At 41.0% G+C, this 16,806-nt stretch overlaps 1 protein-coding gene across 2 annotated transcripts in view; it reads left to right on the plus strand.

Moving 5' to 3' along the window:
* Positions 1-16,806, plus strand: part of CCDC149 (coiled-coil domain containing 149) — a 63,061-nt gene that overhangs the window by 35,625 nt on the left and 10,630 nt on the right. For both annotated transcript variants that reach the window (XM_084625973.1, XM_084625974.1), the window contains exons 7-10: positions 1,482-1,554; positions 2,918-3,002; positions 4,279-4,423; positions 16,074-16,150. In XM_084625973.1, the coding sequence (XP_084482099.1) occupies positions 1,482-1,554; positions 2,918-3,002; positions 4,279-4,423; positions 16,074-16,150 (380 nt within the window). The remainder of the gene's footprint in view (positions 1-1,481; positions 1,555-2,917; positions 3,003-4,278; positions 4,424-16,073; positions 16,151-16,806) is intronic.

A 16,806-nucleotide genomic window follows, 5' to 3' on the forward strand; every position in this document is an offset into this window, starting at 1 on the left:
GTTCATATTCTTTCAATCGGTTTATGGCACAGAATCAAAGACAATTTCAGAAGTAGCCATATTTTTACCCTTCAGACATCCTGCACTGAATACTGAGACCAAACAGAGTCTTGAGCTTGTAAATGAGGGGCCTGAGCACATGGATACATGGTTCTGCATCCAGCTTTGACCACAGAAAGGGCTTGTCTTTTTATGGGAAAATTTGCCAATATAATTATGCTGGTAAATTTGCCCTTGTAGGCAAGTCCATTTATTCTCTGTCACTGCTTTGGAAAGGGGAAGTGCAGTTACTATATGATTTGGGCTCTCTGCTAGGACACTAGAAGAGAGGGCTCTGAAGAGGCTTTGCAGTATGTCCATAACATTTAATTACCTAGAATTTCAGAGTTACAGACACTGTTGTTTGAGTTGTTCTGAAATGTTCATAATTCTGAACAAAATGTTATGGTGGTTCTTTCAAAAGTTTACAACTGAACATTGACTTAATACAGCTTTGACGCTTTACTATGCAGAACAAAAATGCTGCTTTCCCTTTATTTTTTAGTAGGTTACGTTTAACACAGTACTGCACTATATTTGCTTTTTTTTCCTTTTTCTCTGCTGCTGCCTGATTACATACTTCCAGTTCGAATGAGGTGTGTGGTTGACTTGTCAGGTCATAACTCTGCTGTTCATAACTCTGAGGTTTTACAGTATACACATCCAGACTTAAGGGGCCAAAGGTGGGGAAATGACTTCTGAAGTCAAGTATGTCTTCCCTGAAGAATTAACTCAGGCTTTAGCCCAGATGTTGCCCTGATCTCTAATCTGTGATTGAGGGTGCTTTAAACCCAGGCTAGTAGACACAGTTGAGGGTATAGTCTTGAACTTTGGTGTAGCTTCAGCCTGGGCTGGCAACCTGTCTACTTTGCAGTGAGAATGCAGGGTAATCCAGCCTGGCTGCTGTTAGTCTTCTGATGCTGTTCCACGACTGCACCTGGGCTGTACTTTGTTTGATCTTTCCTTCTGCATTGGAAGTCACTTACACTGTCTCAGCATTTTAACCCCATATTTGCCTGCTCCATGTCTGCTTCACTTGCACAGCATTTCAACAGATGTCTCCACTTGGAAGTTCAGAACATAAAAGTATTGTTCTCATGGCACTGCCACAGATGACAACTTCATGCCAAGTGAGAAAGTGTGAGCATCCTGTGAATGAATTTGTAGAGCAAACCAGTATAATGTACCACAAAGAACCAGCACGTGGGCTAATACAGCATCATATGTGAATGCATGGGTAGGGCTTTGCATTGGGGATGCTCCACCAGTGCTAGGTGAATTCTCCAGTGAAGACATAACTGTAGAAGCCCCCTCTTGTGAAACGTCTTGGCAGTGGCTCCGTTTGTGCCTTGTGCTATGCAATGACTAATACATTGCCAGTGTTTAATACAAAAGAAACACAATATACAGGAGTCTAATGATATATATTATGTATTTTCCAGATACCTTCAAGAGAGATTAAAGCAACTTCAAGAGGAGGTCAACCTTCTTAAATCTAATATTGCTAAGTACAAGGTAGAGTTCTCCCAGCATATCGTTATGCAGCGCTCCTCTATTTATAGAGTTTACTTTTTTTCATTTGTTTATACGCATTTTAAAAAGTGTAAAATTGTTTGGATCTGTAGCACCTTAGGAGTTAAAATTCCAGGTGCAATTACCACTTCCTCTTACTTGTAGTTTAAGACAACTAGATAATTTTAGTACCTTTATGTATTTTGTTTACATCCCCAGTCTTCCCTATAGACTTCTCAGCTGTTTTATAGCATAAAGAAATACCTGCTAGAAATATCTAGAAAGTGAATGTGTTCTCTCAAGATCTAGGAAAAATTGCTCCTAGTTGGGGTTAGAATGTGGTGATGTTCCAGCTTGTCACTAAATGGAAGATTGGTGGTCGTAGAAAATTAATGCTCTTGTGTTTCTACAAAGTGTTAGGACATTTATTATCATGCAGCTGTTCTTTTATCTCCATGTTTCCCAACACCAGTACTGTTGATTGGCAAATTTTAATGATTGATATATCTTCCTTATACCTCCACTTTTGGGATAGGCTGTATGTGTTCTTTTGCAGAATATATCTTCTGGACTAAATCTAGTTATCTGAGTATTCTTCCTCTAACCCTCTGCTCCAACTTCAATCAAAAAACACATCCTCCATTTTTCTGCATGAGACGTTAAGCCTATAGGTGATGCTTCTTAATTCCTTAATCACTGTTAAGCAGTCACAGCATTCCCTGCTATTCTAGTGAAGAGCAAAATTCCTCCAAAGCACTGCCATCCCCATCCCAGGCACAGGTATGAGAAACTGAGGTCACAAAGCAGGTGTGTGTGTATCTGATTTCTGAAGGACCGTTCTTTGGGAATAACTAGGGCTCAGCTTTAGTGAGAATCATGATTTTGCTTTGAACTCTTCCTAAAAGCCAGCATTTTCTGCTGAAAGGACCTTAAAGAGAGTTTTAGTGCTCTTTTCTTTTCCCTCTTTAAGCATGTCCAAGAGAAACTTTCTGGAAGGTCAGAATTTTATCCCAGGCTGCTATTCCCCATGGAGTGTTTCTGCATTTACAAATGTATTCAACTTTTTCCAGAAATAGGAAAGTTTTAAAAACCCAAGTGGTGGTGTGGGGGGGGAGGGGAATAGAAAGAAGAGTAAAGGGGGATGGTGATGAGGTGCATAGATTCTTTAGGGTCCCAAAGGCTCTCTTGGCTAGTATATCCAATACTTCAGAAGGAGCCCCACTCATCCAACCAACAGTGTAGGTATAGACTCATGCCCTAGAAGAGAAACTCCAGGATTAATATCCCCACCCTCAGATCCCTTACTCTAACGAAAATGCTTACTTAAGCTAATGTGTCTGAAAAATAAATGTTTTTGTTTCCTTAGAATGCTCTAGAGAGACGGAAAAATTCAAAGATTCACAGTAGATCGGGCAGCAGTGCACTGACTGGAGTCCTTTCTGCAAAGCAAGGTACTGCATAGATGGAACGTGGTAGTACAGTACCTCATTCTTTCTTCAGTATGAACTGAAGTTTTTCTCACATCACTTTCTTCCTAATCATCTCTCAACCTGCCAGCCAATCTAGAATAAAGCTGCTAAACCTACCTTCCTTTTCCTGTCAGTCTGACCGTGTAAATTCCCCTCCTTTGCTTCCACCTGTTCACTACGTCAAGCTTGAACTTCTTCGCCTTGCCTTCAAGGCCCAATATAACTCTGACCCAGATGAGTCTCTTCTTGTGTCACCTCTTTTCTCTGCTAACAATGCCAACCTTGATGCTCTGTTTTAGCAGTAGTACAGAGAAGGCATGTTAAGGAAGGTGGGGCAGTTTAAGTCCAAGTTCCACTCCTGCACTTGGGAGCTACTGTGGCTTGCTTCTCCCTTGTGGGAGCAGTTCTGAGGTTTCCTTCAGGAAGAGACCAACAGAGCAATCGCCTCATCCCACATGTTTTCCCCCACACAAACCCTGAACAAAGGCTAAGGATCAGAAAAGATGAGAATAGGATAAGAAAAAGTAACCTTTTTTTTCCCCCTGGCAAATCTTGTCTCCTGCACCGTGATCCTCGCCCTCTCTCCATGCACACAGGCACATACCAAACCAGCAGTACTTGTCATGACAGGTTGAAACTCAAGAAGTTCGCCAGCACTGACTGCTCCGTTTATGTCCTCTTCTCCATACATTTGTGTAGTTTCTAGCCACAGCAGATGACCAAATGTGATGATGCAAGTGGACTTGCTGAGCAAGGTTAATGAGTTCGCAGGCTTCCTTACTGCAGAAGAAGGTTCTTCTTGGCTGATGTGTGACAACTCCATCACATCAATCTCGAACAACCTTAGGGAATCAATAGTTCTAAACATGAAGCCTTCTTTGTGGGCTTGGTTTTTCAGTTGGACTGAAGAAAAATATTCCTGTTCTGCCAGTGGCAGGAGATCATAGGTTAGAAAAATGAGGCTCTTTCCAACTGAATGGAAATCTGTTCTTTCCAAAAGAAATATTAGCTAAGCAGAAAATGGGTCTCCCTATGTTTGTGCTGGCAATTGCTGCAGAACAATGATCAGCTTAAACAGCCACCATTTTTTATGACTGAGTATTATATGTCTGGGTTTGTTTTGCTCGTTGGTTGGAATGAATCTACATTCAGCTAAGTAATTAAACAAAGGGGGATTTGCTTTGTAAGTCTGACTACCTACTTGTGTCACATTTCTGTCCACATAAAGGTAAGATTCATTTTTGTTTTAACATTTTAGTCCAAGAGTTGTTATCAGAGGACCATGGTTGTAGCCTACCAGCCACGCCGCAGTCCATTTCAGATCTCAAATCTTTGGCTACTGCCTTGCTGGAGACTATCCATGAGAAAAACATGGTCATACAACACCAAAGGCAAACCAACAAGTAAGTAGTATGACTTGGAATTTGGGGGAAATCAACACAGGTGTTCAAAACACTTTTTAAACTAGCATTTGATGTTTGAGCTCTTGTATAGAAAATAGGAACTTAAAAACAGGAAAGGGAAGGAAGGTCAGGTATCTTGTACTCCTCTTCTGTGAAATGTCATTGTCATAGGTTTGGAATAGCAGTTGCTTAGCCACAGCCATGACAATTCCTAATATAGCAACTTGAACATTGGTTTTTTTGCGGCATAAACTGTTGGATTGTAACACTACTGTATGATTCCTATTCTGTTTTGTGATTTAATAAATTATTTATGTTGGACAGTAATCTTACCTATCCTACCTCGTCTAATCTAATCTTGCTATCTCACATACTTCAGGATTTTCTATAGCAGCCAGCTTGAGAATATATAACTGTCTTTTGACACAGTTTAAGACATTGGACTGTGTCCTTATGCAACACGAGAAAGTGGGAACTAGAAAGGAAGCATTTCTTGATTGTGTTTAGCCTTTTAGCAGCACTGACTCACTAGTGGTAATCAGAGGTAATTCAGGCTTCTCAAAGGCACATCAGGACCAGATGTCACAAACAGGCAGATATCTTTCATGAAAGGAAGACGAAATACTAAAGGAAACTGGATTGCACTAGGATAGATGATTCATTTTGAAAATTGATAACTCTAATACTTAAGCAGAATCCATAGTATAATTCTTGGAAGTGGCAACAAAAACGGAGGAACAGTCTGTAGGCATACTTAAAAGCTTTGGATGAAGTAAGGGTCTGTTGAGCTGAAGAGTGGCTAACATCACATTAGTACCAGGGAATCTGAGGAGAAATTCAGACACCTTCCAACCTAGCTGTCTCAATGACTTCCATCATTCCACCATGCTTCAGTCTAGACCTATTATGTCATGGTTCTTTGTCATTCAACTGCATTATAGTCGACCTGTTCTTGTCTGTAAACTTTGCATTCTATCTAGGCATTAAGAGTGTGTCTCCCTAGAGCTCAGAGCATGTCTCCCAGTCTGGGTAGACAGACTCGTGCTAGGTCTGCTCTAACTAATTATACTAAAAATAGCAGCATGGACATGGCAGCACCAGGTGTAGTTTTTCACTACCAGATAGTTGCCTTTGTTTAACTCTTAGTTAGACGTGATTGTCCCTCACTATTCGTCTGTTTTCCCCAGATCCTAATTTAAATAACCCTCCCAAAGTTTGGTAAGTGGAAAGAGTTACAGATATTAATGAGGGCCAGAGAAGGGATCAATAGAAATTAGAAATGTAGCCTGAAAAGTAACATGTGGAAACAAAGAATACTTTCGGTGGAAAATAATCTGGATGCACAGATACTGAATGAGGCACAAACCTGAAAAGCAGTAAAGTTGCAAGATATTTAGTGATGGCATTGGATGGTGGATTGCATGTGATTTTTGCGCTGCAGTGTGACACAAAAAAGGCCATTGCAACTTTGGGCTACATATATGCACACAGGCATATCCCTCTCTCCCTCCAGCTCTGTTGTGACCACACCTGTACGTAAAATATTGCATTCAGTTCTGGGTGCCTCCATGAAAGACCAACTGATAAACTGGAGTGAGTTCATAGCAGAGCAGCAAGGACAGTTGGCCAGGCAAAGAAACTTTTACAACCAAACAAGATTTAAATATCTAGCATAGCTACGGTAAGCACAATTAGTCAGAGCAACCTATGGATATTTGGAAGCCACATACAGCAAGGAGGGATAGGAATTTATTTTGGATACTGCATGAAGCAACAGGATGAAACAAAGAGGAAAGCTTACCAGAAAAACATCCTGACAGTGAGACGTATTAAGCTATGGACTAGACTCCCAAGGGAAGTGAAGGAAGCCTTGTTGCTTCAGACATCTAAAACAAACCTTTAAAAACCCATATAAAATGTTGAGGGTGTGAACTACTAGCGGTAAAGGCAGAAGATATCCGAAAATAGGGAGGCAAACCAAACTGGTGATGAGATGTGGACTCACCATGGGGTTTTGATAGGGTGGGAAAGGATGCACAGAGAAGGGGAGGTTCGTTGTGTTTTTTTTTTTTTTTTTTTTTTAATTTGAGACCGGAGCTGCAGAGGTGAAATTGACAGGGGTCTCGTGCAAAATTCCTCCCTACTCAAGGTTGGCGATGTAAGGAGGGTGACTTAGAGAGCAGGCTGGGAGGGGAAGCTGGAGAGGGAAGGGACTGTAATGGGAGGAAAGATGACCTGGCTCAAAAAGGTAGAAGGATCTCCTTTCTTCATGCTTCTGTTCCTTTCTTCTTCCCCTTGGCCTCCCTTATGCATAGACCTTGCTGCACAGAAGAATCTGTGAAATCACATTAGGTGTTTTTAACTGCCTGTTTGTTTGCAGAACCCTCTTAGAAGTTCAGAGATGCAATTTATTTTCCTATCAGTTTTCTCCTTTCTTTTTAACCAGTGATGACTCTTTAACATATGGTGCTTGTTAACCCCTGAATTTATTTACTACTTTGTGCTCCATCTACTTAGACAACGTCCCTCGAGAATGGTTCCCAGAATGTGTTTCATTAACTTGCAGCAGACCAGCAGAGGGAGCACAACGCAGGGAGAACAATTTGAACCTACAGAAATGGTGGATCTTATTATTACCACCAAATGGGAAATAAATGAAAATAGACTATTTAATATTGCCTTCACTAATCAGTCTTTGCAACTATACTGAGTGCTCATGAATAAGAATTGTAGACATCAGTTGCTAACCTGTCTCACTAGAAGGCGTTCTTTTAAAATATTGTGGATTAAAATGGCTCTATCTTTGTTAGGAAGGAAAGCGGAGATGGATTAGTGATTATTAGTACAGAGATGGGGATGTGGTAACAGACCCACTTCCCCACACTCCAGCCAGGTGGAGTCAGTGTTTTTTAAGTGACTGGCCAAACACATGTTGGTACAATAGGGATTTAAAGTGTTTGCAGTGGGATATACACACAACAGTTGGAAGCAGCACACGAAAGCATCATTTGGAACACAGAGTTGTCTTTTACTGCACTCTGAACAGGGCTGTGAGCTTTGCTGCTGTTTCTGCTTGTCATAAATATAAAGGGAAGGGTAAACACATTTAAATCTCTCCTGGCCAGAGGAAAAACCCTTTCACCTGTAAATGGTTAAGAAGCTAAGATAACCTCGCTGGCACCTGACCAAAATGACCAATGAAGAAGCAAGATACTTTCAAAGCTGGAGGGGAGGAAACAAAGGCTCTCTCTGTCTGTGTGATGCTTTTGCTGGGACCAGAGCAGGAATGCAGGTCAGAACTCCTGTAAAGAGTTAGTAAGCAATCTAGTTAGATATGCGTTGGATTCGGTTTTGTTTAAATGGCTGATAAAATAAGTTGTGCTGAATGGAATGTATATTCCTGTTTTTGTGCCTTTTTGTAACTTAAGGTTTTGCCTAGAGGGATTCTCTGTTTTGAATCTGATTACCCTGTAAGGTTTTTACCATCCTGATTTTACAGAGGTGATTCTTACACTTTTTCTTTAATTAAAATTCTCTTTTAAGAACCTGATTGGTTTTTTTCATTGTTCTTAAGATCCAAGGGTTTGGGTCTGTGTTCACCTACGCAAATTGGTGAGGATTTTTATCAAGCCTTCCCCAGGAAAGGGAGTGTAGAGCTTGGTGGGATATTTTGGGGGGGAGACATTTCCAAGTGGGCACTTCCCCTGTGCTTTGTGTAACACTTTGGTGGCGGTGGCATTTAACCTAAGTTGGTAAGAATAAGCTTAGGGGGTCTTTCATACAGGTCCCCCCCCACATCTGTACCCTAGAGTTCAGAGTGAGGAAGGAACCTTGACACTGTGGTTAATCCATTTTTTGTCAAAGGCAACAAGATCAACTCCTATGCGCATATTATAAATAAAAATAGAGTAGGAAAGACTATCCTGAATGGGTATCAACTCATTTGTCTCCCATCAATGAATTAACCCATTCCCAAAGTCCAAACCCATCTTCATTGTTTGACGGCTAGGACACAATTATTTTTCAATTTACCAGTGATGGTGTACTTTTGTTTAACAGCAGCAGCAACATGGGGGGGTTAATAGCTTTCAATTAGATAAGGTACCAATGACATAGAGAAAGGTAGGAGAGAGATTCTGGAGGCCAAATTTAAGATGCTAGGTAAGAGGTTAAAGTCCAACACCTCCATGGTAGCATTCTTTGAAATGCACAAGACCAGTAAAGCAGAACTGCAGGATCTCAATGTGTGGATGAGACAATGGTGTAGAGAGAAGGGATTTAGGTTTATTAGGAATTAGGGAACCTTTTGGGAAAGGAGGAGCCTATACAGGAAGGATGGGCTCCACCTAAACCAAATGGAACCAGATTGTTGGCATGTAAAATTAAAAAGGTGGTAGAGGAGTTTTTAAACTAAGGGCTGGGGAAAGCCAGTAGGTGCGGAGGAACACACAGTTCAGACAGAAAAGGAGTACTTGTGGCACCTTAGAGACTAACCAATTTATTTGAGCATAAGCTTTCGTGAGCTACAGCTCACTTCATCGGATGCATACCGTGGAATGCATCCAATGAAGTGAGCTGTAGCTCACGAAAGCTTATGCTCAAATAAATTGGTTAGTCTCTAAGGTGCCACAAGTACTCCTTTTCTTTTTGCGAATACAGACTAACACAGTTCAGACAGAGACATCCCTTAGCAGAGGCTCTATTAACAGGGATTCACTGTAGCGTAGTAAGGAGGAGAGGATAGAAGTTAATAAAGTACAGAGAGGAACTGAAGAGAAACAGTCAAATGAAAGAGTCCCATTCAATTACATCACATGAAGGCAGACAACTAAATATTGACAAATGTTATAAGTGCTTGTGTACAAATGCTAGAAGTCTAAATACTAAGATGAGTGAACTTGTGTACCTGGTATTAATTGAGGTTATTGAGCTAAGAGGCATCAGAGAAACTTGGTGGAACGATAATCAGTGGGATGCTATAATACCAAGGTACAAAATATATAGGAATGTCAGAGTAGGTTGTACTAGTGGCAAAACAGAGTCTAAAATAACAAAAATCTTAATTGAATCAAACTCTACCATAGAATCTCCTGGGGATTGAAACTCCAGGTTTGAATAATAAGAATATAGCAGTAGGGATATACTACTGACCAGCTGACCAAGGATGGTGATAGTGATTGTGAAATGCTCAAGGAGGATAGAAAGTCTATAGAACTGGAAAAATTAATAATAATGTGGGATTTCAACTATCCTCCTATTGACTGGGTACATGTCACCTCAGGAGAGGATGCAGACAGACACTTTTAGTGACTGCTTCTTGGAGTAGCTGATCCTGGAACTGACAAAGGGAGCACAAGATGTGGTCCAAGAGATGGATGTAGCTGAACCGCTCAGTAATAGCAACCATAATGTAATTAAGTTTAACATCCTTTTTAGGGGGGAAAACCAAGCCCACCACAAAAGAGTTTAACTTCTAAAAGGGGAACGACACAAAAAATGAGGAAGCTAGTTAAACAAAAACTAAAAGGAATAGTCACGAGTGAAATGCCTGCAAGCTGCTGGGAAACGTTTTAAAAACACCATAATAGAGGGTCAAATCAAATGTATACCCCAAATTAAAAAAAATTGAGACCCCCAAAAATGCCACGATGGCCACACAGAATAAAAGTGGTTAGAGACAAAAAGACATCCTTTAAAAATTGGAAGTCCAGTTCAACTGAGGAAAATAGAAAGGAGCATAAAATCTGGCAAGTCAAGTGTAAACATATTATGAGGCAGGCCAAGAAAGAATATGAAGAGTAGCTAGCAAAAAATAAAAAAACAGCAAAAAAATATATATATATCAAATAGGAAGCCTGCTAAACTATCAGTGGGTCCACTGGACAATCAAAGGAGCACTCAAGGAAGACGAGGCCATTGCGAAGAAGCTAAATGAATTCTTTGCATCAGTCTTCATTGCACAGGATGTGAGGGAGATTCCCACACCTGAGCCATTCTTTAAGTGACAAACCTGAGGAACTGTCCTAGACTGAGGTGTCAGTACAGCATGTTTTGGAGCAAATTGATAAATTAAACAGTAATAAGTCACCAGGGCCAGATGATATGCACCCAAAAGTTCTAATGGAATTCAAATATAAAATTAGAGAGCTATTTACTATGGTATGTAACCTATCACTTAAATCCTCTTCTATGATAGATGACTGGAGGATAGCTAATGAGACACCAGTTTTTTAAAAAGTCTCCAGAGGCAATCCTAACAATTACAGGCTAGTAAGCCTAACTTCAGTACCAGGCAAACTGGTTGAAAATAAAGTAAACAGAATTATCAGACACATATATGAACACAATTTGTTGGGGAAGAGTCAGCATGGCTTTATGTAAAGGGAAATCATGCCTCACCAATCTATTAAAATTATTTGAGAGAGTCAACAAGTATGTGGACAAGGGTGATCCAGTGGATATACTTGGACTTTCAGAAAGCCTTTGAGAGGTCCCTCACCAGAGGCTCTTAAGCAAAGTAAGCAGCCATGGGATAAGAGGGAAGGTCCTCTCCGGGCTCAGTAATTGATTAAAAGGAAGGAAACTAAGGTTAGGAATAAATGGTTAGTTTTCAGAGTAGAGAGAAGTAAATAGCAGTGTCCCCAGGGATCTGTATGGGACCTGTTAAACATGTGCATAAACGATCTGGAAAAAGGAGTAAACAGTGAGATGGCAAAATTTGCAGCATGTACAAAATTACTTGATAGTTAAGTCCAAGGCAGACAGTGAAGAGTTACAAAGGAGCCTCATGAAACTGGGCAACAAAATGGCAGATGAAATTAAATGTTGATAACTGCAAAGTAGTGCACATTGGAAAACGATCCCAAGTATACATACAAAATGATGGGGTCTAAATTAGATGTTCCCACTCAAGAAAAAGATCTTGGAATCACCGTGGACAGTTCTGTGAAAACATCTGCTCAGTGTGCATTGGCAAAAAACCTAACAATATTAGCAACCATTAGGAAGGGGATAGATAATAAGATGGTAAATATCATAATGCCACTATATAAATCCATGGTACACCCACATCTTGTATACAGCAGTTTTGGTAGCCCCATCTCAAAAAAGATATATTAGGAAATCAAAAGGTACAGAGAAGAGCAACAAAAATTATGAGGTGAAATTAAAAAGGTTGGTAGTGTTCATCTTAGAAAAGAGACAGTTATGGGGGGATATGTTAGAAATCATGAATGGTGTAGAGAAAGTGAATAAGGAAGTGTTACGTATATCTTCACTTAACACAAGGAATAGGGGTCTCCAATTAAATTAATAGGCAGCTGGTTTAAAACAAAAGTGAGTACTTCACACAATGCACAATCAACCTGTGAAACTCGTTGCCATGGGATGCTGTGAAGGCCAAAACTATAACTGGGCTCAAAAAAGAATTAAGAGAAATTAATGGAGGATAGGTCCATCATAATGGTCAGGGATGCAACCCCATGCTTTGGGTGTCCTTAAGCCTCTGACTGCCAGATGATGGGACTGGACAACAGAATGGATCATTTGATAATTGCCCTGTTCTGGTCATTCTCTCTGAAGCATTTGACACTGGCTACTGTCAGAAGACAGGATACTGGGCTGGATGGACCATTGATCTGACCTTGTAGGCCCATTCTTCTGTTCAAGCATTTTTATTCTTCTTGTTTCTTTAAAGAAATGTATGTAAGCAGAATCACATGCTAAACAGAATCAAAGAAGTAGCCTAAGGTATGATTGAGCTAAATCCAGCCTCTGATTTTCTTTGGCCCAGTAGTTAAGAAAAATAAAGGTTGGTTCCTGTACATGATACGTACTTCTCACCCTTGGGTTGTAGGCAGTTCACCTACATTTCTTCTCACAAGCATATCAACTTAAAATTTATAAAGTTGGCTGTGTGTGATTTTGAAATGCACCACAGAATGGAATTATGTAAATTAGAGAAAATTAGGCCCTGTCTAGAGATGGTCTAAAATCATCTTAGCTTGAAACAGTTAGTTTATATCTTGTTCATGGTAACTTGTTTACTCATGAATTAGGTGGCCATTCTGGATAGGGGTCAAGTGAGATTAGGAACTGCTGTAGACCATGTCATTAGCTTGTGCTGGGTTTAAAAACGCTTAGAAGCCTGGACCTTTGTTGGTTTAACTCCAATATAAGATGGACTGAGAGAGAAAATGTGTCAGTCTGAGGATAAATAAAGGATTCTAGGTGATACACAGTGGATGTGACAGTGGACTTATTTATAGACAGCAGAGAGATCTTATAAGGGTAGGACAGATCCTCAGCTACTGTAAATTGGTGTAGCTCTGTTGAGGTTATGTCTATGCATCACTGGGGAGCGTGGGCAAGCCAGCATGTGAGCTGCTAAACACAGGACGGGGCTGAGGAGCGAGCTGGCATTGCCACAGCAGTTTGAACATGGGCAGTGGAAGTGCAGGAAAACCTGATCCTAAACAAAGAGGGTTGGGTTAACTCTCATGAGGTGCCAGGCACATTACTAGCAGGGAGTGGAGATTGTGCTTCTCTCTACTACCAGGTGCACTTTTGTCAATGAGGCCATGGTAGTTTACATCATCTGAGCACCTGGCCTGGTATGTCTAGATCTAGGCAAGAGATTGCAGCTGTGCACGCAAAGGGAAGTCTCCACAGACTCTTCAAAAATACTCATCATTCTGGGGGCAAGGACAGTGGATTGATACAAGTGTAGGATTACATTTTCCATAGCACAGCAGAGACAATGCATTTTATTTAAAAAACAAAAATCAAACTAAGTAGTAGTCAAAATTGACTCAGTGATTGTTCAAGTAAAGTATTCTGACAAGTGTTCACTGGCTCGATATATTATTCAGCGAACTTAACTTATGTTTGAAAAGGGGTATGGAAAAATGACCATGGTTGAGGACAAAGTAAAATAGCAATATGCTTTGTCTCTTGGGAGCAGCCACATAACAGTCCTTTGAGAGCTTGGGAACCTGTCATTAGAGGAGAGAGAATTCCCCAGCCCCTGATTACAGGATCTATCAATGGGGTTGGGGATAGACACCATGTCCCAATAGCTTGGGAGAGTGCAGTATGTGAATGACAAAGTTCAAAAGGGGTTAAAGGAAGTTGGCCTTGCTACTCCTGCACTAACGGGCAGTGGTGCAAACCTGGGTCACAGTGGCTCTTTGATATGTTGGTGATATCTCTAGCAGCCCCCATCCCTGCTATGAGGAGCACCTCCCTCCCCTTCCCTGCCCAAACTGCCAGGAGAGGAGGGGAGACAATCATGCCAAGGAGTCTCTTCTGCTGTTAACAATGGCACAGAGATCAAACTGTGACTCCTTGCCTTTATCAGTACACCCCACTTTGCATACCGCCTCTGCAGCACTTGCTCCTGTGCTGAACTTGCACATACTGTATATGAAGGCTCTTTCCCTCCCTCCTGAGCAGTCCTCCTCATTTGGGTCCTTGAATCCTGGTATACCAGTCTCCTTGTGTGGAAACTGAGAGCTTGTTGGAAGCTGCTGTCTGCCTTGCAGACGTCATCACTGGGCACCCAGGGAGAAGTAAAGCCAAGGACATTAAGAGTGAGTCTCAAAGTTAACTCGAAAGGAAATATATAAAATAAAAATGCAGATTGGCTCAGATTTCATTGAAGTTAGAGATGAGAAAACAGCTGTTTGGTCACTGAGTGTGTGCCTATGCCAGAGCATGATTGCTCCCACTGGCACATGACCTAATGTTTTGTCACTCTTGCACTACACTGCAATAAAATACACGTGCGCACTACACTGCAATAAAATACATGTGGCTGGCCCCTGTCAGCTGACTTAGGCTGCAGGCTTATAAAATTGCAGTATAGACAGCCCAAGCCCAGATGTTTACACTGCAATTCTATAGCATTTCAGCCAGAGCCCAAGTCAGCTGACCGAGGCCAGATGTTAGTGTTTTATTCTAGTATAGACACCCTTTGGGGCTAAGTATTCCAGCTGATGGGCTTGTATTACTATCCATAGGCTATTCCCCGTCCCCATTCACTTCATTCCTGTCCTTGATATTTATCATACATTTTCCTTTTTTTTTCTCTTCATTTCATCCCCTTTCTCTTGTATTACCCTCCTCTCCCACCTTAGTATTTACACTACTGAAATACTGGTAGACTTTTATCCTGTGCCTTGTACACACCTCATGGTAGATGCTTTGCTAGGCTACAGATATTTAGCCCCTTTTAATCTTTCTTTCATCAGTCTCTCTTGCCCCTTAATTTGTGTTGCTGTGTTTCATATTCTTTCTAGTTTCTAGTTTTTTTCTGGTAACCAGGTGTGCTCAAATGGGAGAGGCATAAAAACCTGGTGAGGTGGACTGAGCACAGTATTCCATCCCCACCAGAGCTGTGTACAGAGACTGTTGCTTCACTGGTTTGTAATGTGCTGTCTGAATATTCAGACTTCATTGTCTTTTCCTGTTGCTATATCTTCATGTAAAGTCGTATATAATTTGCTGTTCATTATCACTGCTGGATCACTTTTAGCATTGCTGTGTCTTCTGGGGTGTATCTACACTTGGAGCTGGGGTGTGATTTCCAGCTTGAGGAAACATACATGTGCTAGCTCTAATTAACTAGTGTGCTAAAAGTAGTGTGTGGCACGAGCAGTGGGAGGGGCTAGCTGCTCCGACAACCTGCCTAGGGTATCTGACTGGCATGTATGCAGGGCAGCTAGCCCCTCCCGCAGCTTGCACCACCACAGTTGCGCTCTATATTTAGCTTGCTAGCTCAATTAGAGCTAGTGTAAGAGTGTCTCCTCGAGCTGGGAATTACTCCCCCCCACCTCCAATTTTAGACTTACCTTAGGTATCTCCCTTCCATTGAATATTGTTTGGGATTTAGTTAAGGCCTTCTGTTTTTTAGAGACTTGTTCTAGAAGTGAAACACATTCAAAACTTACAACAAAATGGAACCTTTCTTGTTAGATACATATCATCTGATTTTTTTGGGAAAAAATTATGGCTAAAAGGTAAATCTTGCTGGAGAGCTGAGGATTGTATTTACATAGGGATCAGAAACAAAAGCCTTGATGACCCAGGAAATGCAGTCAAAACTGAGAGCAGTTGTTACGGTCTATAAAGAACTTGAGACTGCTCAGTACTGAAGTGAGACCCTGTTCAGTGGAATCAAATAGCATTAAATGTGCTACAAAGGAATATTAAAGCTTGATGGGCAAACCAGATTGGATAAAGTAACTGGCCCAAAGCTAAGGCTAATACCTTGCAAAATTCAAATCTTATTTTGAGGCTCAAAGATGTTTGCCTACTGCTCTGCCTCCTGGTTTCAGCCAAGGAAGGGAATAGAAATACCATAGGGGCTATTCTCACAGTATTTCTTTCATAGTAAATCTAAGATATACTGGAAATTTATTTGGGACTTTTGTTTTGGGAGAGGCTCAGGTAAGCATCCAAATATTATTTAATCTGAACTTTTGGGGGTTTGCCCATCACTGTCATTGAAACAAAAGATAAACAAGTTAATATGTATGTGCTGTGACTGTGGAGAATGTATCCACAACCATGCAAACATCTGTGGGTGGAATAAATCCCTGTGACAATGAGTCTTCTCTTTCTCAGTTGATATATCATGTTCTTTTTTCAGAATTCTAGGTAATCGGGTGGCAGAATTGGAGAAGAAGTTGAGAACTTTAGAAATTTCTGGTTTGTGGAGTCTTCCAGGTTAGTAGAAATTTAGGAAAAACATAACATAAGAATGGCCATTGTGGGTCAGACCAATGGTCGGTCTAGCCCAGTATCCTGTCTTCCTTCAGCGGTCAATGCCAGATTCTTCAGAGGGAATGAACGGAAATCGGCAATTATTGAGTGATCCATCCCCGGTTGTCCAGTCCCAGCTTCTGGCAGTCAGAGGGCTAGGGATACCCAGAGCATGGGGTTGCATCTCTGACAGTCTTGACTAATAGCCATTGATGGACCTAACCTCCATGAACTTATCTAGTTCTTTTTTTGAACCCATGCCCTGTCAATGAGTTCTGCAAGTTGACTATGTGTTGTGTGAAGAAGTACTTCCTTTTGTTGGTTTTAAACCTGCCACCTATTGATTTCATTGAGTTACCCTTGCTTCTTGTGTTATGTGAAGGGGTAAATAACTTTCTTTCTTACTTTCTCTATGCCTTTTGTGATTTTATAAACGTCATTGTAGTTTCTTTTCTAAGCTGAACAATCCCAGTCTTTTTAATCTTTCATATGGAAAGCTGTTCCATCCCCCTAGTCATATTTATTGCCTTTCTCTGTACTTTTTTCAGTTCTAATCTGTCTCTTTAGAGCTGGGTCAACCAGAACTATATGCAGTATTCAAGGTGTGTGTGTACCATGGA

This window comes from Lepidochelys olivacea (assembly GCF_965140295.1).
Source record: "Lepidochelys olivacea isolate rLepOli2 genome assembly, chromosome: 4".
NCBI lineage: Eukaryota > Metazoa > Chordata > Testudines > Cheloniidae > Lepidochelys > Lepidochelys olivacea.